The sequence below is a fragment of the Podarcis melisellensis genome, assembly GCF_964234715.1.
Source record: "Podarcis melisellensis genome assembly, chromosome: 3".
In the NCBI taxonomy this organism is placed as follows: Eukaryota; Metazoa; Chordata; class Lepidosauria; order Squamata; family Lacertidae; genus Podarcis; species Podarcis melisellensis.
Genome location: NC_138530.1, coordinates 45,241,240 through 45,266,642, shown reverse-complemented (window position 1 = coordinate 45,266,642; position 25,403 = coordinate 45,241,240). Strand labels below are relative to the sequence as shown.

The following is a 25,403-nucleotide window of genomic DNA, read 5'->3' as shown; positions in this document are numbered from 1 at the left end:
CTAAGGGAGCCAGCCAAAGGGAGAAGCAACTTCAAAACACCATAATTGGAGGAGGGAATGAAGTTGATCCCCATTGTTTCATTGATCATATCGATATGTTGAGCAGCATGATGGGGACCACCTTATTACTGTTCTTTGTGCACCACTCTGAAAACTGTTTTTTGGCTGAAGATCAGGGTAAAAAATACTTACATATTTTTGTTGCAGCTCCTACTTAATACAAGTAGGAGCTGCAACAAAAATATGTAAGCATCTCTAAGAGTAGTATATTTTCATTTCACTTAAGCAACAATTTTCATACTCATGCGGGTTGACCCGTTCTCAGCGATTTTCATAAAAAATAACATTTCACTTTTCCTAGAGTATTCCTAGTTATTATTAAACTTTATTTTCCACAGGTCTATAGACATTTTAGAATTGTCAGAACAAGAAGAATTGTTGAAATTCCACTACCATACTCTCAGACTGTACTCAGCTGTTTGTGCTCTTGGGAATAATCGAGTAGCGCATGCCATGTGCAGCCATGTGGATGAGTCTCAGCTTCTTTATGCAATTGAGAACAAGTATATGCCGGGCTTGTTACGTGCCGGCTATTATGATCTTCTAATTGACATTCACCTTAATACTTACGCTACTGCAAGGCTGATGATGAACAATGAATTTATTGTTCCCATGACAGATGAGACTAAGAGTATTACTCTGTTCCCTGATGAAAACAAAAAGCATGGCCTACCTGGCATAGGACTAAGCACTTCCCTACGGCCCAGAATGCAGTTTTCCTCTCCCAGTTTTGTAAGAATCAACAATGAGTGTTATCAGTACAGTCCTGAATTTCCTCTGGAAATATTGAAGAATAAAACCATAGAGATGCTGACGGAGGCAGTTCAAGAGGGCAGCCTCCATGTCAGAGATCCAGTAGGTGGGACTACAGAGTTTCTCTTTGTTCCTTTGATCAAGCTTTTTTACACTCTTCTCATAATGGGGATCTTCCATAATGGAGACCTGAAGCATATCTTGCAGCTGATTGAACCTAGTGTTTTTAAGGAAGATGCAGTCCATGAGGATGAGACTCGAGTAATAGCAAAAAAAGAATTAATTGCAGATGGACTAAATTTGGAGACAGGAGGAGAGAAGGTCCCAGAAGAAGGACTCCTTCAAATGAAACTTCCCGAGCCAGTGAAATTGCAGGTAATCATGAAATAATCTATTGTAATGACATCTGCTATGGCTGTTTTTTTTCACCCATCAACATTTCTCTATCCTCCATCCAGGCAGGCAAGAGGCATTATCACTTCAAGGACATCTACCATTCAGGCAAAGGCACTGGTAAGAGGTGTGGCCTGAGGATAGTCCAGAGGGCTAAGTAGAGAAGCCTGGAGGACTACTTTTGTTCCCTAGGCCTGAGTCTCTTACCTTCTGGATTGAAGGCAATCCATGGAGGAAAGTACTTCACACAAACAAGCAAACAAGTTTATATGAACAGAATGATTCAAAACAGAAATTAAAGGTTTGTGCTGAGATATGTGAAGGCAAGAGGGTAGACCTTTTTTTAGTATTCAGAACGAGAGATAATAAAAACCTGAAATCAAAGACTTTGAAAAATCCCCCAAACAAAAAGGTGTTTGGGTTGTGTTAGAAAGTGTGGGGCTAACCCACAAATATCACAACTCAAAAAGAGAATTAGAAAAATAAGGGTGATGTGGATAAACTTACATATTACCACTACTGAAAGAAACGAGTGTTGTTTACCATGAGGTTGCCCGTCATTTGCATACATCTAACTCTTTAAAAAAAAACCTAGTTGAATTTTAATAGTTTGTGTTTTGTAACTTTTTTCCCTTGTTCATTCTCTTTCAGATGTGTCTTTTACTTCAATACCTTTGTGATTGTCAGATACGCCATCGGATAGAAGCCATTGTAGCATTTTCAGATGATTTTGTATTAAAACTTCAAGAGAATCAGCGTTTCCGATACAATGAGGTTATGCAGGCATTAAATATGTCTGCAGCACTGACAGCCAAGAAAACAAAGGAGTTTCGGTCTCCACCACAGGAACAGGTATAACATAAAATAGGAGGCAGCTTCTTATATTCAAGTTTTGTTCAAGGTTAGAATCAATTTGCATTGCATACTGCTTTTCCTGAACAATACATCATCAGATTTTTGGTAGATATAATAACAGAAGAATTGTTTTGGTTTTTCCAGCAAATGGCTGGATGCTAGGTGCTCTAAATCAGGTGATGACCTTCAGCTAGCACAAGATATTGAAATATATTGTCTCCATACATCAAGGTTTCATTTAATTGTCATGGCTAAAGAGTCTAAGGGTGGCGTGTGGGTTAAACCACTGTGCTGCTTGGACTTGCCGATTGAAAGGTCAGTGGTTCAAATCCCCGCAACGGGGTGAGCGCCCATTTTTCAGTCCCAGCTCCTGCCAACCTAGCAGTTCAAAAGCATGTAGTGCAAGTTGATAAATGGGTACTGCTCCAGCAGGAAGGTAAATGGTGTTTCAGTGCGCTGCTCTGGTTTCGCCAGAAGCGGCTTAGTCATAGTGGCCACATGACCTGGAAAAACTGTCTGTGGAAGCGTACAAACGCCAGCTCCCTCGGCCTGTAAAGCAACATAAGTGCTGCAGCGCCAGAGTTGTTCACGACTGGACTTAATTGTCAGGGGTCTCTTTACCTTTACCTTTAAAGAGTCTAAAGGACGTCTGCTTGCGAAACAGGGATTCCTCCCCTCTTTCCTCCACCCCAAAGATTATCTTAGAGCAGGGACTTCTTCTTATCAAAGAAGATAGGGAATATTAAGCTGCCATTGGAATGTATCAGTTTTATAGTAAAATGTTTCCTCCTATCTTATACATAACTTTGTAAACATATCTGAAATGTAATTATTAATTTGTATGTTTTTTCAAAGATTAATATGCTGCTGAATTTTAAGGATGATAAAAATGATTGCCCTTGTCCTGAAGAAATAAGGGATCACCTCTTGGATTTTCATGAAGATTTGATGGCACACTGTGGTAAATCTTAACTTTTTCTTGTTCTTAAATCTTATTCTTGTTTTATTTGCTTAAACAAATAAAATAATTTCATCAATTTTATTAGAAAAGTCAAAGATATATTAGAGAAATTACAAAGCCTTTGGGTCTGCATGTTTCCCAGTTTCCCCCTAAGCAGGCAACCTCATTCTAATAGTGTTGTGGTGACACATGGATCATTATGAGGTTTGGGCCCACCAATCTCATATTGGCCGCCATTTGAAGCATAAAAAAATTGCATAGCTTGTGTGGAAAATATAGCTTCCACGATAGTGGCAATCTGTAGTCTTGATTCATTGAACTTGGGATACTAAAGTACTTATTTTCAGGCATGTAAAAGAACCACTGTAGAAGCTGTGCAACACTGCAAATAAGTAACTGACAATCATGACAGGATAGTAAAAATCAGAGTGCTCAGGTTTTTTACCTTGTAATGGCTGCATTATTGTTTGAAGCAAAATTGTCGCTTGATTTGTAGGTCATTAACAGTAAAGGTTTTTGCAGAACTGAGCAGACCTGGCACCATGTGGCATGTTGGGGCAAATCATGTGGCCTATGTCACTGGTGAGGTTTGCAGGGACACCACTGTTGCCTGAGTACCCTTCTCCCTGCTTTAGTCTTCTCAGCAGCCACGGTGGCAGTGGCTATTTTTCTTTTTTCTAAATACAGTGGTACCTCAGTTTAAGAACAGCCCTGTTTACGAACAATTCGGTTTACGAACTTCGCAAAGCTGGAAGTAGTGTCCCAGTTTGCAAACTTTACCTCGGTCTAAGAATGGAATCCGAACGGTGAAAGGGCACTGGCGGCGGGAGGCCTCATTAGGGAAAGTGCACCTCAGTTTAAGAACGGTTTCGGTTTAAGAACGGACTTCTGGAACGGATTAAGTTTGTAAACTGAGGTACCACTGTACACTGGCGTAGGGAGAGGGGGAGCTGTGGGGGCCATGGCCCAGGTGTGTTTTTTAAGGGGGCTCAACCAGGAGCCCACACACAGGCTCTCTTATTGGAACCTGGCTCTGGCAGACGAGGGAGCTACAGACAGCTTCCTTGTGCCCAATGCCACCAGCCACAACTCCATTCCCAGGTCATGCCTGAGTTGGGAGTGGAGAGAGAGGAGTCGGTAGCAACTGCTGTGGTGTTATGTGCAGCATGCAAGGCAGCCAGCTATGGCAGCTCTATGCTCGGGTGAAGTTTGACCTGGGGGTGGAGAGAGGCTGCGGCATATGTACTCCAGGTGAGGCACACCGCAGCGGGCTCTCTCTGTGCCCCGCCCCACTTGGGGGTGCACTCTGCGCACACACACTGGCTGACCTGAGCTTACGTTCTGCCGCTGAGATAATATGCTGGAAGTTTGGTTCTGATGCACTGTAGATAAAAATCATGGTTTCCATTTAGCTTTCAAGATGGACCTCCCACCCAGAGTAAAAGGGTGGGGCCTTCTTTAGCCCCCCCCCAAAGAGAGTATCTTTTTGACTTCTAGATATCTAATAAACATTTGAATTTTTACACCTAGGAATTCAGTTAGATGAAGATGGAATTCTGGATGGAAATAGTGATTTAACTCTTAAAGGTCGCCTGCTATATCTTGTGGAAAGAGTCACACACTTGAAGAAGAAACAAGCTGAGAAGCCCGTTGATGATGATGCTAAAAAGCCATGTAAGTAAAGTAGCTGTGGATATAATAAAAAAACGCCATGATGATTTAATTGCATCAAGCAGAGTCTGATATGTTTGTCTGAATCTAACCATAACCTCTTTTCCTGTACAAGTTTCCATGAACACAAAAGCTACCATCCTTTTTTCAATGAATGATGGCTACTGGGGGGGGGGGATTTCCCCATGTGAATGTGTGCTAGAAGCTTCCTGGGCCTGTTTGGATATTTGTGCTTGTTTATGTGTCTTTCTTCTATTGTGGCATAGGGCTGGGCAGAAAAAAAGTGCATTCCTGAAAGCGTTTGTATGTGTCTGTGCCTGCTTTACAAAATAGTTCCATGAATTCCCCTTCCCTGTGATGCTGCCTGGTTCTCTGTGTTTCTTGTATGTTGTCAATGTGGAAGAAATGACGCTGGTTTGTTCTGCCCAGGCTGGCTCCCTCTGTGTGATGGTGACATAGGGTCTGGCAGCATTCCAAAGAATGCTGGTAATGTATCTGACATGCTCACAGCATTTAGCATTTTTTCAAGCTGCGTGTGTTTTCCCCCAGACTGAGAATAATACATCAAATATAGTTGCCATTTTGCCAGTGTAATGGTGATGTTTGTAATTGAAGTACAGGATTTCTCTACCCATTGATTGTTTCACTTTCAACAAATAATTTTATTCAAACCAGAAATTATTCACAGCTTTCAATTATAAATAGGGAATTACCTTCTTGCTTTTGAATGTGTTTTTTTAAAAAAACTTCAATGATATGGTTTTTTAAAAAAAACTTCAATGATATGTTTCCACAAATTAAAAAAAGATTTTTTTTTTTGGCAAATGATTTATGAAAGCTTTAGTAGGTGAATATGATAGTAATACTTTAAAATCCAATGTCACTTCTGTCTTCCCATTACCTTTTAATAAGCTTAACTATGTATTATTGATTTAGTAAGAATATTCAGTAAAGGCATTTTTCTAAATTTCTAGTTCTGATACGTATAGCATATTATACACTTAACTAGCTGGAGCTGAAGGTGAAAAAGCATTGCTATATATTTGTCTTAATGCTTTCTACATTTAGCAACTCTCCAACAGCTGATCTCGGAGACCATGGTACGATGGGCTCAAGAATCAGTCATAGAAGACCCAGAGTTGGTGAGGGCCATGTTTGTTTTGCTACATCGCCAATATGATGGAGTTGGTGGCCTGGTTCGAGCCTTGCCAAAAACATACACTATAAATGGCGTATCTGTGGAAGATACAATCAGCTTGCTTGCTTCTCTTGGTCAGATCCGGTCTCTCCTCAGTGTCAGAATGGGCAAGGAAGAAGAGAAGCTTATGATTCGTGGATTAGGGTAAAACCCTTTTTCTTTTCTCTTAATTTGTTTGATTAATCCTAGGTCTAATCAGTTATGGGGGTAAATCCCTGTCATGAGCTTCCGTTTATTTTGAAGGTATTCATACATTTTGAATGCGAAAAGATGAGCCAAAACCATAGTGATTTCACGCAGCTTCTATCTATCATTGAATACAGAGTGGCAGCCTGCATAATTTTTGCAGAGTATGCCTTCCTAAAATTCTTTCTCTTATATGACATGGTACTAAAAGGAAATAGTTAAAACAATTATTGTATTTTTATTTATTATTGTAAAGTGGTTGGTATATTTTTAAATATTTAATTTTTTTTCATCGTAGAGATATAATGAACAATAAAGTTTTTTACCAACATCCTAATCTTATGAGAGCATTAGGTATGCATGAGACTGTGATGGAGGTAATGGTGAATGTACTTGGAGGAGGAGAGTCAAAGGTAAGAAGACATTTTAAATATTGACTGTAATTCCAGATATAGACTGTGTACACACTATGCCTTTAAAGCACATTTGAACCACATTCTTTCCCTCACAGAATTCTGAGCTATAATTCCCAGAAACTCTTAGCAAACCACAGTGACCGCTCCCCGCTTAAAATGGGGGGCGCCCTTTGCGTGGACACGTGCAGCCCCTAGATCTGGAGCGGCTCCAACAGCTTAGGCTAGGCTTTGCCTTCCCTCAGGTGGGATACCTGGAGGTCTCTGCCTACCTCAGTCAGTTGTCCAATCCCACCTGGGGGAAGAGTTGCCAAGGAGACCAGGCCAGGTAGGGGAGGGATTACCTGCCCACACAAAGGAGGGAGGATCTTACCTGGGAATTCTCACTTGGCTCCAGAGCTTCTCCCACCCTACCCACCCTCAGTCAATGTCTTATGTTTCCTCACAGGTTTTGCAGGTTAACTTTTCTTCACAGGTATGCGGGCGCTGCTACGTTAAGGTCGCTGTTAAAGGGCCGGAAAGGAATTTCCCTGCATTGGCAGGTTTCGCCTTTCCCGTAGCAAAACGTCACAACTTTGGCGGTATCAGGCCTTGGGCGGAATCCTTTTGTCCATCTTCCTCTTTGCGGCGGCAATACCAGGGTTCCCCGTTAAAGGGGTTTCTGAAGGGAGGCTTTGACCGTACGCCGGAAGGTCGTCATTGCTCTCCCCTGCGGCGGCGGCGGGGGCGGCTATCTCTGCTTGAACATATGTTCTCCAGAGCCGGCCCATCCCCCCCCCCACTGGATAACCCTGATGCTCCCAAGGTCCCCGGCTGGGGACTGGGGAGGGAGAACGCCCAATGCCTGAGCCAAGGTCTACCCACATTTGAAATTTAATAAAGTTGTGGCCAATTTAATCCCATAGCACGTTGTTTTGAGTCGTTATTCCACATGACGGGGGGACCGCGCAGGATCTGGGGACTCCGCCTGTCCACGCAATGCCCAGAATTCATGGAGGGGAACAAAATATGCTTTGAAGGTGCTTTAAAGGTAGAGTGGGTACACAGCTTATAGTTAGCAGCTTAACTTTCATCAAGGTCCAGTGAAGGAGATACATATGATGAATCAGGCTTCTAGATGCATATCAATTCCTAGAATTGGAGCCCCAATCCTAAATTCAACATGCATCTAAGTACGGATGCGGTATCTGGGCTACACTCTTTTAATGGAATGTCTACCCCCTTCCAGACTGGAAGGAAATTCAGTGTGAATAGCAGCATCCATACTCAAGATACGTATCTCAATTTATACCTTCATTTCTTTGCTCTACCAGGTAGTGAGCACATGGTTCTCCTTAGCTTGGTGTGTTTTGGAAGCAGAAATTGGTGAATGGAGAGGAAGGCTGAAAGCACCCTCCTCTGTATCGGCCTCTTTCTCTTCCCCCATGTGCATTGGATACCGTCCTTAAGAATTTACTTGGAAAAAAACACCATGCCCCTTTTTGCTATAAAGATAGACATAAAAACTATTCTTTGTGGTTCTGTGTCTAATTTAATTTTAATTAAATTTAAAAATGAGTGTGGTGCTATATTTTCTTAATGATACAGAAAAGTTCCTAGGTATTGGTTTAATCCTGACTGCATATGAAATTCAAAGACAAACAAGATAGAAAGAGCTTTAAGTGTGTTAGTATCTAGTAGGGGTAAACAACATTTTTCAGCTGCGGGCCGGTTCACTGTCCCTCAGACCATGTGGTGGGCCGGACTATATTTTGGAGACAAAAAAATGAACGAATTCCTATGCCCCACAAATAACCCACAGATGCATTTTAAATAAAAGCACACATTCTATTCATGTAAAAACATGCTGATTCCTGGACCATCCGCGGGCTGGATTGAGAAGGCGATTGGGCTGCATCCGGCCCATGGGCCTTAGGTTGCCTACCCCTGGTATATAGTGATCCTCAAAATATTAATTTGAAAGGAAATTAAGATGAACTCATGGATTTAAATTAAAGCTAAATTAAGCTAAATTATTTTTGTTGCATTTTGATTTCTGCAGAGGGCCTCCACTTCAGAATAGATTAGAAATGTGTAGTGTTCCAAATGCCTGTTTGGAAGATGTTACAGAAGAAATAACTTGCAGGACCATGTTTTGTAAAATAAGGAATTTTTGGTAGCTGCAAAAATTCACAAAACACATTAAAAATATTAAAATGCATGTTGTTGTTTTTTTGCAAACTGTTCTATTTTTCTAACATAGTATTGTTTGTCTAGGAAATCACCTTTCCTAAGATGGTGGCAAATTGCTGTCGTTTTCTATGTTATTTTTGCCGCATCAGCAGGCAGAATCAAAAGGCTATGTTTGATCATCTTAGCTATCTTTTGGAAAACAGCAGTGTTGGGCTTGGTAAGTATTCTAAAGAGCCTTCTGTCCCTTCAATTCACAACCCATATATTCTGTTGCTGTCTAAGAAGTCTTTGGAGTCCACAGGTTGTGGATTGCACCTTGGTTCAAAGCCCCAGCATGTTAGTGGCTTTGCGTTCACTACCACAGTAGTTGTACAGAACAGCCTGCCCAGAGCAGATTCTTCTATACTGGACGAGTGAAGCAAAGTGTTTTTTATGATACTGTTACTAAATTATATTAAAAGCTGTAATGACATCGACTGAACAAAAAGTACATAGGTTCATTTTTAAAATTAAGAGCCTCACCTATAACATGAAACCTGTGTCTTTTGGGTAGTAATTTTGCTTAGCTGTGATATTTATTTGTAAGTCGCGCTACTTCTATACATTTTATATACTAGGGTTGCCATATTTCAAACGGTGGAAATCCGGGCAGAAAAGTTGTTGAGTTTGCCCAAAGTTGTTGCGAAAAGAAAATTGCTTTCCAGATTTCCCCAGACATTTGGGCAATTTCCATCTGGACACTGCTGACGAATGCAGTATTCCAGACATGCCTGGGAAATTCCGGACGTATGGCAAACCTATTATACACATTAAACATTTCTGAAATGTTCTCTTAACAGCATCCCCTTCTATGCGTGGATCAACTCCTTTAGATGTTGCAGCAGCATCTGTAATGGATAATAATGAGCTTGCACTAGCTTTGCGGGAACCTGATCTAGAAAAGGTAAACCAGCTTCTGAATAGCTAACTATATTTTTATACATATCTATCTTGCATATCTTCGTAAGCATCTGTTTACTAATGAAATACAGTAGTAGCCATCTAAATGCCACAGCACAAGGATACAGAACCTATCGGCATCCAAATGTTGCTGGTCTGCAGCTCTCATTATCCCAGACCATTGGTGCTGCTTGCTGGGGCTGATGGGAGTTGGAATCCAAAATCTGAAGACTCTCTCAGGTACCCTTCCCTGTCATAAGATTTCCACATCCATGTTGCTTACCATAGGATTATAATCTCCTATAAGACTTGCAACCCTCCCTACCTCCCGGCAACTGAACAGCTGACTGTCATCGACATCAGCATGATTCTGTGATTCCAAGCTTCACTCAGAAACTGTTAATGACATTGATCTGCTTTGGAAGAGTCCCACTGGATCAGAGCAAAAGCCTGCTTTGTCCAGCTTCCTGGTGACCAACTAGATGCCTCTAGGAAGCCCACAAGTAGTTCATGAACATTCTTCTCCTACTTGTGTCTTCAAATGCCTCTGATACCAGAGCTAAAAAATAGCTGCCATGGCTAATAGCCATTGACTAGTAAAAATTTGGACCTGGGTATTCATAGTGCTGCAGGATGTGGCCCCATCCTACAGGATCTATGTGGAAATCTATTTCCATCTCTGAGTTGCTGTTTCTTGATCAGCAGCTATCTTACATGACCCTATTTTAAATGTGTGGAGGTATGTACACATTTTCAAACTACATTTTGATTTTTAGTTTAATTACAGAGGAACACGACCTGGGTGGAAAAGCAGATCTGTGAATAATCAGCATGAATAAATAAGCTTGTGGTAATCATCTTTAAAAGAGTAGAGAAGTGAAGTGTTCTCTGGGAAAATCAATGAATAGATCACTGATGCAGGAGAAAAATCAACGCTGCACAAATTTTACATAATTGGGAGAAGTTCAAAGGAAGTTCAGCATGTTTACATTTCTTTGAATTCAGTGGAGCTTCAGTATGCTCCCCCCCAAGTGCACCCCATTCATTAATTTGTGCCAGCAGCTTATCAGACAGTCACATGATGTTAAGGTCTCATGTTTGTCTAGATTTTTCACTAGATCATAGAATTGTAGAGTTGGAAGAGACCTTGAGGGTCACGTAGTCCAACCCCCTGCAATAATAATAATAATAATAATAATAATAATAATAATAATAATAATAATAATAATAAATAATTTATTCCAACAAAATAATTCAACAAAACACTAAAACACTAAAATACAATAACCTATTAAACATTAAAAGCTTCCCTAAACAGGGCTGCCTTCAGATGTCTTCTAAAAGTTTGGTAGTTATTTTTCTCTTTGACATCTGGTGGGAGGGCGTTCCACAGGGTGGGTGCCACTACTGAGAAGGCCCTCTGCCTGGTTCCCTGTAACTTGGCTTCTAGTAGCGAGGGAAACGCCAGAAGGCCCTCGGCGCTGGACCTCAGTGTCCGGGCAGAACAATGCAGGAATCTTGTTGATGCAGCCTAGAATAGCATTAGTTTTTCTTTGGGCTGCTGCAATAGCCAGTCTATTGAAAAGCGAGTAAAAGAGGACTTCCTATTAGGAATACTGGCTTGAGCTTTTTCTTCTTTTTTTTGCAGTAAATGCCTCTTTTGTTTAATTTTGCCTTGTTCTTAGGTAGTCCGCTACTTGGCTGGATGTGGTTTGCAAAGCTGCTCATTGCTGATTTCTAAAGGTTACCCAGATATTGGATGGAACCCAGTGGAAGGAGAACGATACTTGGATTTTCTTCGTTTTGCTGTTTTTTGCAATGGTACTGTAGGAGCCTATTAATTTTGTACCACTATTGTTGTTCCGAAATAAGTATATAAACCTTTGACTATCACTGCTACTAATGCACCAAATTATGTGGTGCTCCTCTTGTGTTTTATGTCACCGGCCTTTCTCATTTGTTTTGAAGGGCTAAAATTGGGAAACGTTATTTTGTATTCTATTTTTTTAAAAATAACAGTTATATTGCTTTCTGTTTTGCTATGTGCCTGTGTAACTGTGACATCAATTTTCTAATTATTCTCCTTTTGTTCTTTGCTGATTTGTAAGTGGTGTGTTGTGTGTGCAAGTGGCTGTAGGGCAAGCTTTTGCAGAATATTGCAATCATTGATAGAACATGAGCCTTTACAAATCTGAATATGCAGGCTCTAGATTGCAATGATTTCAAGATGACTGTTCTTTACCTTGAACCAGGGTGGCTAAGAATATGATGAAAGTACTGTTGTAGCAAAGAGGCTGAAGCAACAAAAGAATGAACTAAAATAAGCATTTGGTAACACTGGATGAGTGTTAAAATTCATCTATATGCACACTCCAAGTGTCCCTTTCAACTCCCTTCCCTCAAGTGTTATTCACCATAGTCCCTTACTTTTTGTCCATGTTTCTTTCACTTTTCTACTTCCCAACAATATGTCAGAAATTCGAAAGTCGTCTGAATGGCTTGTGAAGGTTGATTTGGCTAGGCATTCCAGTGTTTCCTGATCTGGATATAGTGGGATTGCCCTATTTGCAGCCAAAACAATAATACAGTAGTCACCTTCACAGCTTACTTAGACTTGGGTTTCTCCCATCACACTTAGGAAGCTGTCATTACAGCTGGATCTTGTAATGAATAAAATCTCTGCTTCATCTGGCACAGCAACATGGTGCTGGTACCAGTTCATCTAGGCTTGTTCCCACCCCCATGTAAGCCCTGGATTGTGACTTTGGCTGTGGCCTTCCTTACTGACTGTAGGTGAGAGCGTTGAAGAGAATGCCAATGTGGTGGTAAGACTGCTCATTCGACGTCCTGAATGTTTTGGACCAGCACTGAGAGGAGAAGGTGGAAATGGCCTGCTTGCTGCCATGGAGGAAGCCATAAACATCTCAGAAGACCCCACAAGAGATGGACCTTCACCAAGTAGTGGATCCAATAAAACACTGTAGGTAGTAAAGAAGGGGTTAACTTCCCCAGACCTATTTTGTAATAGGTCTTACAGAATTCAGTTTTCTAAAATAAGGCTTTATTCATAATTTGCAAATACTTGGTCAGCTGCCAAACCTAACAGGTTTCTAAATACAATAGTCCCCAAGAATTCAACATTTGAGACTTTTGGGAGTATTCGTAATAATAGTACATTTTCTTTTTGTTGTAAATCAGAATAGTAATATTTTATTATATCACAAATAGGCAGATATTTTCCTTGAATTTGACATCTTATATTACTCCTGAATCAGTACCATAATTCACTGACTTTACATAACTTATTAACAATGGAATATATCAATGTATTAATAAGGTGCTTTGGAAAATAAATACTGTATAATGCATTTTGGGGCAAAGCAGTCGTCTTTCCATGGTTCTTAAATATCAGGTGGTGTAAGTCCATTTATTGCAGGTGTGGGAGGAAGGGTTTAAGGCTGGGCCAAATAATTCCTCTCCACACACCTTTCATGGGACCATCTCGCATGAAAAAAATCTATAATTACCAGAGGGAGGGCAAATTCTAAGAACTTTGGGGGATTGGCTTACCTTTGAAGAGGAGATGGCCAAGCCCCACACCTCTATTTAGAGACAGAAAAAAACACACACCCTTTGCCACCAATTGAGGTAACAGCTTACCTGCCTTCAGCAGCCTGGCACAGTTCCCTATGTGGTTTGAGTCACAGTGCCCCATGAAGGTAATCTTCACTGAATTAGCATAGGGCTTGCAGTGACTACATGTGGATGGCTCATTACATAAATGTAAAAGAGATACCTCAAGCTACATTTTATTGTGGAGCAATGTTAGAAGTCTACATAACTGGACTCCAGAGTCAGTCTGAGGCAATTATTATTAGATGTGCCAGGGATAAAACCTAGTCTTGCTTTTGTAACAAAGTTAAACTTCCACAACAAATTCCTCACTGACCCTCTATTTTCCTTCCTGTTGGGGAAAAAAATTAAACAGAAGTGAGGTGGAAGAAGAAGATGATACCATTCACATGGGAAATGCCATCATGACCTTTTATGCTGCTTTGATTGATCTCCTAGGACGCTGTGCTCCAGAAATGCATGTAGGTTCTGTTGTTTACTAGCGTTTATCATCCTTGTTTAACATCTACTTGCTGCTAATTGGTTAAAATCAGAGCACAGGTTTAATAGTACTGCTGTTTCTGAATGGGTATCAAGTTGTAAGTTGCTGCTGCTGTTGGTATACCCTTGAGAAACTTAAATATGAGTTTTGGCTTTATCCGTTCAGACTTTTTAAGCATAACAGCACTTTAGCATACAGGAAAATGCAATCATTGACACCGTTACCTCTTCAATTCTAAGTGAGTGAGGCTTTCCAAACATACTTAACACGAGCACCACAACTTTCCAACCTAGCTTCAATATACTGTGTGTCAGATGACTGTACTATAACTCTAGCTTCTCATGAATACCTGTATGTTAAGCTTTGCTGTAGCCCCCCAGTATTCTAGATTTTTAAATCATTGTTTGAAATCGTTACTTTTAATCTATGCTTATGAATAATATGTGTACATATTATGATATCAATCATATAAAGAAATGTTTGCATTACTCCTTCAATAGCTAATCCATGCTGGCAAAGGGGAAGCGATTAGAATAAGATCCATTCTGCGGTCTTTGATTCCTTTGGAAGATTTGGTGGGTGTGATTAGTATTCCTTTCCACATGCCAACAATAGCAAAAGGTAAGAAAAGTGTTCCATTTTTCTTTCTGATATGTTCTAACATAAAAAACTTGACTGATACAGAATACCTTTTTCTCAAATATGTATGAAAATTAAAATGGAAATGAAATATATGTGTGAAATTTAAAATGGAAATGAAACAGAAATTCACACTGACTTTCCATGGCACGAGCCTCTCAGTTGTAGAATTGCAGGAGTATGTGATTATTAAATAGTGTTTCGAAGATAGTAAACCAATAAACTACATGTTCAGTATCAGTATTTGCAATAACAAGGATGCCATAGTGCTTGTGATTGGAATGATTTAGGTTTTATCTGCCAGATTCCCTTTATTCAGTCAAGAAAATGGGTAAGCCACGTAGAGGATGTCTAGAGGATGTTCATACACTCATTCTTCTTGGCAGGAAGTAGTTATGCAATCATATATCCTAATAGTGATCTCAGTTCTCTGAGAGCCGGTCCTTATGTAGGCAAGTTGGTACCATCAATGCTCAAGAGGGAGGTATGATACCATAAGTCTTGGGAGAATCCCAGGTTTGCTGATACAGAAAAATATTCAGGGGAAACAAGCCGTTTGAGGACTGAACATGCTCAGTGAACATGGACTGTTGGCTGACTAATGTGGGGTGAGAATGGAAAAACTAGAGGGGAGGAGGAATGAATTGGATTGCCCGAAATCCTGAACAGAAGCACTCCATGCTGCAACATTTTGTTGCAGGTACCATTTGCTTGTATCAGTACCAGAAATCTGTGTAATTGATATTTTTTTTTCAGATGGTACTGTGGTGGAACCTGATATGTCAGAGGGGTTTTGCCCAGACCACAAGGCAGCCATGGTATTGTTCCTTGACAGGGTCTATGGGATTGAAGACCAGGATTTTCTTCTACATCTTCTTGAAGTTGGCTTTCTGCCAGATCTTCGTGCTGCTGCTTCATTAGATACGGTAACAATTAACTTTTGATTACTAGGTTCTCGCTTTGATCTAGATCTATACCATGCATGTATTCTGACTTCTCGAAAATGATAAGGAAAGTTTTTGCAATACTCTAGAATTGAGTATTGAAAGTTGGGAGACTTGACTTCAAATTCCATGGATGTATTGTATAACTTTAGACAAATTCAGTTTTTCATGTAAGATATTATTATCTAATGATAAAAAACAAATGTTTAGATAAATTCAGAGCACAAAGCCATTGAAGCAGTGTAAAGTAAAAAAAAAAGTATAAACTGCAGAAACACAAAATCTGTGAACAATAAAATAGGTTTTTTAAAATAAAAAAATCAATCTCTAAAACAGCAAAAAACTACATAAAATATAAAATTAATCTTCTATAAATGACCGGGTTACAGCTCAGAAGTGCCTAAACAAAAATGTATTTAGTAGGTGCGTGAACATCATTGTATGGCACTCTCAGCAGTTCACAACATCTAAGGAGTTCATAATTACATTACATTACATTATATTACACTACACTACACAGGCATTTTGTAAATTAATTATATTGACTGTGTTTATTTTTATTGTTTTATATTTTGTGATTACAGACAGCTGAATCTTCCAATTAAAACAATGGGAAATGAAATATGAAATAATAAACATGTTATGTGATTTTAGCAAATATATGAGTTGTTTAAATATTGAAAGCAAATGGCAGAGGAAAACAAAACAAGTCTAGCACGCTCATAATGTCCTTTTATTCCTATAAAAATCCATCTTGCTTTCCTTGAAAGCAAACCTAATAGATTGTCATCATGTTACTATGTAACCATTTTGTATACAACAAAACTTACCTACCTTAATAGCTTTACAATTTATTTTATAGGTTGCTCTGAGTGCTACAGATATGGCCCTGGCTCTCAATCGGTACCTCTGCACTGCTGTTTTGCCTTTATTAACTAGATGTGCTCCTCTTTTTGCTGGCACAGAACACCATGCTTCCCTTATAGATTCCTTGCTACATACTGTGTACCGACTTTCCAAGGGCTGCTCTCTTACCAAAGCTCAACGGGACTCTATTGAAGAGTGCCTACTCTCCATATGTGGGTAAGTGTATACTTCTGGGATTTATAGGAAAATTAGTTAATAACATTGGTGATTAATGTTTTTAATGTTTGATATTTTATCGTGTTTTTAGTATTCTGTTGGGAGCCGCCCAATATATTGTATATTATAATCCCAATATGTCACCTCCCTGATAATGTACTCAAGATGATGATGATGATGATGATGATGATGATTATATATTGTCTGTACGCCGCCCATCTGGCTGGGTTTCCCCAGCCACTCTGGGCGGCTTCCAACAAAGATTAAAATGCATTAAAGATGCTTTGAGTGTATTCAGGATGCTTTGAAATAGCAACAGAACATTACACCTCTTTGGGAATAAATCCCATTGAACTGTGAATATTCATATGGTTGGACTGGAATGGATGAATGCAAGTTTATGGGTTTCTTAAAATTATTCTCATAAGTCATAAGAGAATCCAAAGAAATACAACAAAGTATAAACAGACATGTGCAGAATAAACTCTACACTGTTTGGATAAGGTTTGCAAAGTAGGTTGCTTGCTATCCTCCAACAGTAGAACACATTTTCTACTCACTTTTTTCTTTCTACTTGCAGTCAGCTGAGGCCTTCAATGATGCAACATTTGTTGAGAAGATTAGTGTTTGATATTCCACTGCTAAATGAGCATGCAAAGATGCCTCTTAAGGTGAGTGTGGTCTTTAATCTTCCCTTTCAGAATATACAACTGCCACTTACCATCATCCTTCAGAATCTAGATCTGATAATAGCATTTTGACTACACTGTGAAGCAAAAACATTTCGGCACAGTCATTTACATCCAGCACACTCTTCAAAACAGATCACATCATCATCATCATCATCATTATTTTATTATATTGCCCTATACCTGGAGGTCTATGTCTCAGTACCTGAAACTGATCATACCTACCTGCTCTACAAAGTTTATAGTGGATTCTCTGAAACTGAGTTATTTTTTCCCCTCCCAAGTTGCTGACAAATCATTATGAAAGATGTTGGAAGTATTACTGTTTACCAGGAGGATGGGGCAACTTTGGTGCTGCTTCAGAAGAAGAACTTCATTTGTCCAGGAAGTTGTTCTGGGGTATTTTTGATGCCTTATCTCAAAAGGTAACTTTTAAGTTTATGTTTTAAGCATGTTGGAAGAATAATGTACTCTAATTTTTCTAATGTCTTTTTTGAGAAATGGATATTCCTGCAAACCCTTTGTTAAATGTTCTTCATAGTTTCCCCAGCAAAGTTTGATTGCCTAATAAAATAAGTATATAAAAATGACAATTTATAGCCATGAATGCAACTAAATTATTGTACCAGGATCCCTGGCTTTTAACGTAATGTGAAGACAGTATTCTTTGAAAATGAATAATTTCCAAATATGCAATAATAATTGTGCATTACATACAAAATGTGACTCCTTTGTGTATAAACAAGTGCTTGCACATGCACGCCAGGTTTTATTTCCTCTGATAATTCTGGCAATAGCTCCTCATACCACATTGGAGGCCATGTCTGCAGTCCTGCCAAATTGTGAGGAGACTTTACATGGTGGCTGCTTCATGATTCCACTCCTTTTGATAAGGCCATTGTAATTACCATGGGTCACCAATATATACTACTTGTTATCCTTCAGTTTTGGAGCGCTCTGTAGAATGCAAATAAATAAAGTAAATAAATGGGATAAAATAGAGAAGATGGCAGAAAGCTGGTTTCAGAAAAAGATTTCGCACTACCCCCTCTTTTTTTAAGTGAATGGCGGTGCCCTGGAACCACCTAAGGACTCATCTTTGTATTTAATGTCATGTTTTGAAAAATTCGACTGACATCAGCCCTGTGGGGTGGGGTAATAATAATCAGGATCACCATAGATATGGAGGAGAAATTTAACCCCTCCCTCCAATGCTATTTGCATAGAGAAGTTCCTGAATGTACACGCCATGGTAGATCAAAGTACAAGTGATGCTAGCTCAGATACGAAAACATTGCTAATTTTCCAGCAAAAATAGAGGCTGTCTCAATTCATTGCTAGGTCTTTTGTATTCTACTTTGTCTTCCCAGAAATATGAACAGGAACTATTCAAACTGGCCTTGCCGTGCCTGAGTGCAGTGGCTGGGGCTTTGCCTCCTGATTACATGGAATCAAACTATGTGGGTGTGATGGAAAAGCAAGCGTCCATGGATTCAGATGGGAACTTTAATCCACAACCTGTTGATACTTCAAAGTAAGGATTTATTATACTGTTGTGCCACTTCTGGTGTATTTTGTCCAGCATGCACTCAGCTCTCGCCTGTGGTTCCTAGAAGCTGTCCACATGCAACAGCAGCCACATCCCAGGAAACAACTTCAACTGGCTGGCTAAACAAGGTGAAGGTAGCTGATGGGTCTCTAATCCTCAGTGAGCTAGAGATTTCCCCTGGCTCTGGCAGATTGAGCAGATGAGACCAATAGTGGGTCAAGAAGGGAAGTGCACAGGCTATAGAGGGAAGTGAGGGGCAGATGATGCTTGTCAACCTGAGAAGGTAGCCAATCAAGGAGAAGGAAAACTCTGATCCTAAACCTTTGTTGCCTTGTGGGAAAGCTGGGGAGACAAGTATTGTATACTGAAGAGGCACTTAAAGCTGATTACTGTAACCACTTCTTGGACCACTTCAGGGAAAGTATTCCAAAGGGGGTCATCACAGAGGAGGTCCACTTACATGTTATTACCAAACAACATTTGGCTGGCTTTGTAATGATCAGCAGAGTTTCCTTGGAACATATCGAAGCTTAACTTGGTCTATAGTGGAGGGTGGGCTGGTAGGTATTTGCTGGTCTCAAGCTCTGTTAGGGCTCTAAGTATGTTATGATCAACTGTTTTTTATGAAAGAAGGATTAAAAGCAATGCACAATTTATTATATATATTATTAATCCTGGTCTTGTATTTTCTTATCTAGCATTACAATTCCTGAAAAGCTGGACTACTTTATTAACAAATATGCAGAACATTCCCATGATAAATGGTGCATGGAAAAGGTAAAATGTTTAGCAACTCCCCCCCCCCCAAGCATATTTAAAGTATTAAAAATCTGTCTGGATAATAGTCTGAAACACATTTCCCATTTTTGAGTATCCATCATGGAATCTTGTTTATGTTGCATGAGTAGAACAGTCTTCTTTCTTTAATCAAAAAGTTTTCTTTAAATGCATTTATCTTCTGAGTTTCAGTAAATGAGTAGTCCCTGTTTTTACATTTATACTAATCTAATTAGTTAACACTTTTTCTTTGCTTTTTGCTTTTAGTAAGGATGTTTATGTTTGTTATCAGATATTTGGATGGTTGCGTTTGCATGGTTGCCTACTATCTGGAAAATGACATTGTAGATCTAGAAAAATAGAAATCATAAGTATCTGATCCAATTTTACCAACTGTGCATATTAGTGCCATGGGGTGGATGGATGCCAGGTATATTTACAATGCAATCACTGTATATTTACATCATGCATGCACTATTTAATATATGGTCCTTAAAAAAAAATTGTTCTCTTTGAAGAGCACCTCTTGTGTGGTAAAAATATAAGTTTCATGACCACAACATACACATGCAAGCTTTTAGTTACTATTTGTTTTAAAGTGCACTTGATTTAAGTCTATATCTACTATAGTTGGGACTAGGGAAGCTGGAATAATCCACTTTAAATGGATTTATTCCCAGAATTTGGTGGTTCTGCCCCAATTGAGCTTTCCCCCCATTATATCAAGTCTCCCATTACATCTGAGCCAACTAATTATATGCAAAATTATATGCAAAAATTGTATATTATACATATAAAAGACTCAAGTGTCATTCAGTATTATATTTCTGCAGCATAAATTTATCGGTATTAATACATGAGTATTTTTAAACAATTATATTCATTGTTGTATGCATCTGTTACTTTAGGAAACCTGGAGAGTATATACATGTAATATTATTCATATAATACTGCATATTATATGCGAGAATTATTCACATATTTAGGGCAACCAATTAAAAAACCTTGCTTCTTGTTGAAACCAAGGAGCGAGACAGACAGAAATGAAAAACAAGCAACAAAGATAGGTTTGACACCGAGATTTTCAGAAAATTCTCTCCATAGATGGGACCTGCAGCACAATGGTGCACTGGAGTGCTCCACTCTGTTCCACCTCCTCAGCCACATTTCTGTTTCCATTCCCTAACACTTAGTCAGCATTCCATGCCCTCTAAGTGTGCTCAGGCAATGGGCTGTTTTTGTTGTTGTTGGGTAGGGGATGATTTTCTTCCCCCATTTTTTTAAAAAAGCTTTTGCAAACCTTTGGGTTCCTCTTAGCCTGTGCATGCATGGATAATGTAGCTGTTTTGGCTACATTAGTACAGTGGTACCTCACAAGACGAATGCCTCACAAGACGAAAAACGTGCAAGACGAAAGGGTTTTTCATTTTTTGAGTTGCTTCACAAGACGAATTTCCCTATGGGCTTGCTTCGCAAGATGAAAACGTCTTGTGAGTTTGCTTCCTTTTTCTTAAAGCCGTTAATACCCAGGGAATCCGCGCTCCGCAGGACGAAATAATCGCAATACGAAACAACTCGCGAACGAATTAATTTCGTCTTGCGAGGCACCACTGTATTCTGAGAATGAGTTCACTATTAGTATATATGATAAGAAGTTCTTAATAATCATATATATGATAAGAAGTTCTTAGTTATTGCATGACTAATTAGAATATAGGATATTGTTATTACAGCTGTTAAGTCATTTTAAGTTCAAAATAACCAAGGCAAAAATATGCTGGTGAGTCTAGTTCTCTTGGACAAGTGGGTGTAGCATAATGATAGCATGCAAAAACACCATCCAAAACATAAATGACATCAAGATTCCTGTTCAGCTTATCCCCTCCCGCTTTTTATTTTTATCAGTTTGCAAATGGGTGGATATATGGTGAAACATACTCAGAATCTTCCAAAGTGCAGCCATTAATGAAACAATATAAACTGTTAGCAGAAAAGGTAAGAAGTTCATGTCAAATGTTTTGTTTGTGGTGATCTTTTCATTTTATTATTAAAATTAACTTTAGTGATATCTAAAACAATAGACAAATCCCTTGGTTGTTAGAACTCCTCTCATATATTAGAACACATTCTAAGTTAGGAAGACGGGATTAATGATATTTTTGTGCAAATTGAGCATGTTCCACCAGTCTGAAGTTTCTCGTCTGGTCTGAGGCAGGACTTATGAGAGAGTAAAGAGAGTAGGGCACTTCATTACAATATAAAAAAGTCATCGTAGCCAATAGGTTTTATAACCTTGACCAACAGTTTATGAATATGCTGAAAAACTCAGCCATGAAGATGTGTCATCTTCTTTGCTAAATTCCTTCTTCCTAAAAATGGGAATGCACAGTTTAAGGACTCTTCAGAATGGTGACTGGACTTTGCCTTATGCAGAGCGCATGAGGCAGCTGTCCTTGCTGCTCAACACTTGTGTCCATCCTCAGTGTTTACCAGGGCATCCCTCATATGGCTGGATGATCTAGAGAATTCCTATCAGGACCTAGACTGTGTAACAAGAATGTTACTTAAAATTTCCAGGGCAGCTACATTTCTGGCTGATGCCACACTCCATGACATCCAGTATGTGTCTTGTTCCTTGGTGGCCTCCCTAAAAATAGAATGGCTTATCTAGGAATTCTAAACACATAGAATTAGATTCCTCAGTTTTTCACCTCATGTCAGGGCTACCCTCCTTATGAATCTTTTCATCAAACCTTTACATGAGCTGCACCTTTTAACAAATAATTTGCTTCTCTCTCTTTGGCCTACGTTGACATATTGAGTTTAAATGATGGGCTTATCATTTTTCTTGTTTTGTCCAAGACTTCCCTTGTCTTGTCTTGTGTACACCTGTTGAGATAATCTGAGATGGCTGGTAGTGTAACTTCATCATCTCTACTTCATACAGTGATATTGCAATTCATCCTTGCAGCCCACTTCTGATTCCATTTTTGTGTGTGAAAAGTTTGTTACGTTGACTGCAGGGAAACTTGTTTTAAAATGAATATTTGTAGAATCAAGCTATATTTCTGCATTCCCATGTGGACATGCTGGGTAGTATGCTGGCTATTCTCACATTTTTATGCTATACCAGAGTTAGCTAGAGGTCTGGGAGATAACCTAGGCAAGTATTAGATTACTATTAAATTATGTAATAATTAAAATATAATAAACAGTGTTATAAGAGAGTGTACTGTCCTCTCAGCTACTTGATAACTAAAAACATAACCATCTATTTGTTTTCCCTAGGAGAAAGAAATTTACAGATGGCCAATCAAGGAGTCCTTGAAAACCATGCTTGCTTGGGGATGGCGGGTTGAAAGAACGAGGGAAGGAGATACTATGGCTCTTTATAACAGGCCACGCCGAATATCACAGACAAGTCAGGTACATCCTGTATCATGCTGCAAGTGTTTGCTTCTACCGAGTACCATAATCTCAGGCATCTAGTGGTTAATAAATATAAAGGACTAGTTTAGATGTAGAGGAGGATTTGGCGTACTATCGTCATGAAAAATAATCAGGTACCAGCTTCATTTGCTGCTGTACTTCAGTTGTGTTGCACATGTAGGGAAAAGAGGTGAGGAAAATTCTAAAGCTGTGTGTGCAGTTTTGAATGAATCAAGTAATACAGACTGAATTATACAGTGTTGTGACACTATTTTGTAAGTGTTTTTTTTAAAACTTGCTATTTTTAAAGAGTCTTAGGGCTGCAATCCCAACTCCTGGCCAGGAGCATCAGAGTTCAGAGGAGTGTTGGAGCCACCACCATATCTGAGGTTCTGCTGCTTATGCTGGCCTAGGGCAGAAGGTGATACACAACTGTTGTTCTTTGCTCTGCTAACTCCAGGCTGGTACAGCAGAGAGACTCAGATTAGGTTCATTGCTGGTAACTGGATTGGCTTATGTTCCAATGGAACATTCGCCAACCAAGTCTGTTTCCTCCCCACCCAGTTTTGGGGGTTTATGCTGGCTGTTACCAAAGGGAGGGGGATGTTTGCTTCTGCTGTTGGTACATGAAACAGAGACCTCCATGGTAGCAGACACCCTCCCCCAAAAAACCTGTGGAGCAAGATTTCCATCACATCCTAACTCCTCTAGCTTGGCAGGTCAGGAGTTTGGATTGCTCTGTATAGGTAATCGCAACTATTCCTGATAAATGATTATCAGGATTGCAGTATTTTCTAGAAAATAACTTTAATCTACAACCAAGTCCATTATTATTTTTCTGGATAGTGTTTCAAGAGAGATTCTGGGGAAAGAGAAATGGCAGCATTCATTTCTTTAAAATATTCTTTGCCTTTTCCAGTAGATAGACCATTTCTTCAAGCTGAAATTGGTATCATGTACCTGTAGTTTTTGGAAGAATATTGTATTAATGCTCAGCATGTCTCATCTTTTGGTTCCATTTCTATTTGATTACACTGTGATTCCTTGCACAGGCCAATTATTCTTTTAGATAAATGGAAAATTGGCACGATGCAGTTTCATAAAGTCCCCAAAACGTCAGTATTGTACTAACAATGTTTTTTTTATTATAAAAAAAATATTATCTGGACTGTGCCTAACTCTTATTAATCTGCAGCATTTTGCATTTTAATAGAGAAATATGTGTAGGCTGATTGTCAATTGCTCCCTCTTTCCCTATGGATTTGTTAATAAACCTCTTATCCTTTGTAAGTTGTCATTTAACATTTTAACTTGTATTTGGTTATTCTTTTTACTTTTTTTTACACATCTGTTAATATTTACTCAGGTTTCTGTAGATACTGTCCATGGTTATAGCCCTCGTGCAATTGACATGAGTAATGTCACCCTCTCCAGAGAACTACATGTAAGTTATATCACAGCTAATGTCATGTATTAGAAACATTTAAGAAAGCTTTTGTTTCTTTCGCCGTGTTTGTACAATGCAAGTTCCCTGCTTATCCTCTGGTAGCTATCATTCATAAATATATATGACATCTGTACAATTTTAAGAATTTCCAGAGGATTAAGCAGGTTAGTCTTTGCAGCAAAAACTAGTGGGTGCTATTGCAGGTGCTTAAATTCAACATTTGTATTATAATTTTGGTTACCAAAAGTGGTCTACAAAGAGTAGTCCCAAGCAGAGAACAGCGTACAGCTTCTTCAATGTATCTTGAGTAGTTTTTTGGTTTGAAAAAAAATTCAAGAAGATAAATCAGTTAGAACAATTAAGAACTGCAATAACAATTAATTCTGTGCCATGGCAGTGATTAGGGATAAGAGCCAATGTAGCAGAGGAGAAATCTGTTGCGTGACAGTTTTTACCAATTCTCTGCATTAAAGCAAACATTTCTAATGTTTGAGATCATTTCTTGAAGCTTAGATTTGTAAAATTAATGTACTAGGAAGCTAATTATTGGGGCGGGGGGGATCTGAAGTGCACCTTTGCAACTTTAGCAAAAGCATAATAATGTAAAAATAAATGCAAAAGAAGCTTCATTTAAAATTGGCTATTGTGAAGCTGACTGCCATATCCTAAAACAATAAAACAAAAATGCATCACAAGCATGACTTAAGATTAGCTGTTATGAAACAAATCCTTTTATTTCATCAGGCTATGGCTGAAATGATGGCTGAAAACTATCACAATATATGGGCAAAGAAAAAGAAGATGGAGCTTGAAGCAAAAGGTAAAGAATTTGCTTATAGTTTTACAAACGTATGAATTATTAGCTTGGGTTTCCTAACAATAATCATTAATTTAAAAAAAAAGGATTGCAATAATTCACCCAGGTTTTTAAGGGTATAGATTCAGATATACATATGTTTAGAACATATAAATACATTCTGGAAGTTAATAAAAATATTTGGCCTGAGTAGTACAGCAGGGACCAGGGTTTGTTTTGGCTTACATATGTATGAAGGGCTACATATACTAATGATACTATGCAAAAAATACAAAGAAAGCATTGTGTATTTTGAAGATATTGATTTGGGAATA

General features: G+C 39.0%; 1 protein-coding gene across 12 annotated transcripts in view; it reads left to right on the top strand.

Annotated features, from left to right (window-relative positions):
• The window catches only part of RYR2 (ryanodine receptor 2), a 240,254-nt gene that overhangs the window by 130,339 nt on the left and 84,512 nt on the right, over window positions 1-25,403 (top strand). For all 12 annotated transcript variants that reach the window (XM_081905768.1, XM_081905767.1, XM_081905764.1 and 9 more), the window contains 22 exons: window positions 399-1,188; window positions 1,858-2,058; window positions 2,917-3,022; window positions 4,553-4,696; window positions 5,762-6,035; window positions 6,376-6,490; window positions 8,747-8,879; window positions 9,502-9,605; window positions 11,287-11,422; window positions 12,395-12,581; window positions 13,590-13,695; window positions 14,216-14,336; window positions 15,111-15,280; window positions 16,161-16,381; window positions 16,962-17,052; window positions 17,355-17,495; window positions 18,441-18,604; window positions 19,318-19,396; window positions 21,302-21,391; window positions 22,685-22,822; window positions 24,192-24,269; window positions 25,017-25,092. In XM_081905768.1, coding sequence (XP_081761894.1) covers window positions 399-1,188; window positions 1,858-2,058; window positions 2,917-3,022; window positions 4,553-4,696; window positions 5,762-6,035; window positions 6,376-6,490; window positions 8,747-8,879; window positions 9,502-9,605; window positions 11,287-11,422; window positions 12,395-12,581; window positions 13,590-13,695; window positions 14,216-14,336; window positions 15,111-15,280; window positions 16,161-16,381; window positions 16,962-17,052; window positions 17,355-17,495; window positions 18,441-18,604; window positions 19,318-19,396; window positions 21,302-21,391; window positions 22,685-22,822; window positions 24,192-24,269; window positions 25,017-25,092 — 3,665 coding nt within the window. The remainder of the gene's footprint in view (window positions 1-398; window positions 1,189-1,857; window positions 2,059-2,916; window positions 3,023-4,552; window positions 4,697-5,761; window positions 6,036-6,375; window positions 6,491-8,746; window positions 8,880-9,501; window positions 9,606-11,286; window positions 11,423-12,394; window positions 12,582-13,589; window positions 13,696-14,215; window positions 14,337-15,110; window positions 15,281-16,160; window positions 16,382-16,961; window positions 17,053-17,354; window positions 17,496-18,440; window positions 18,605-19,317; window positions 19,397-21,301; window positions 21,392-22,684; window positions 22,823-24,191; window positions 24,270-25,016; window positions 25,093-25,403) is intronic.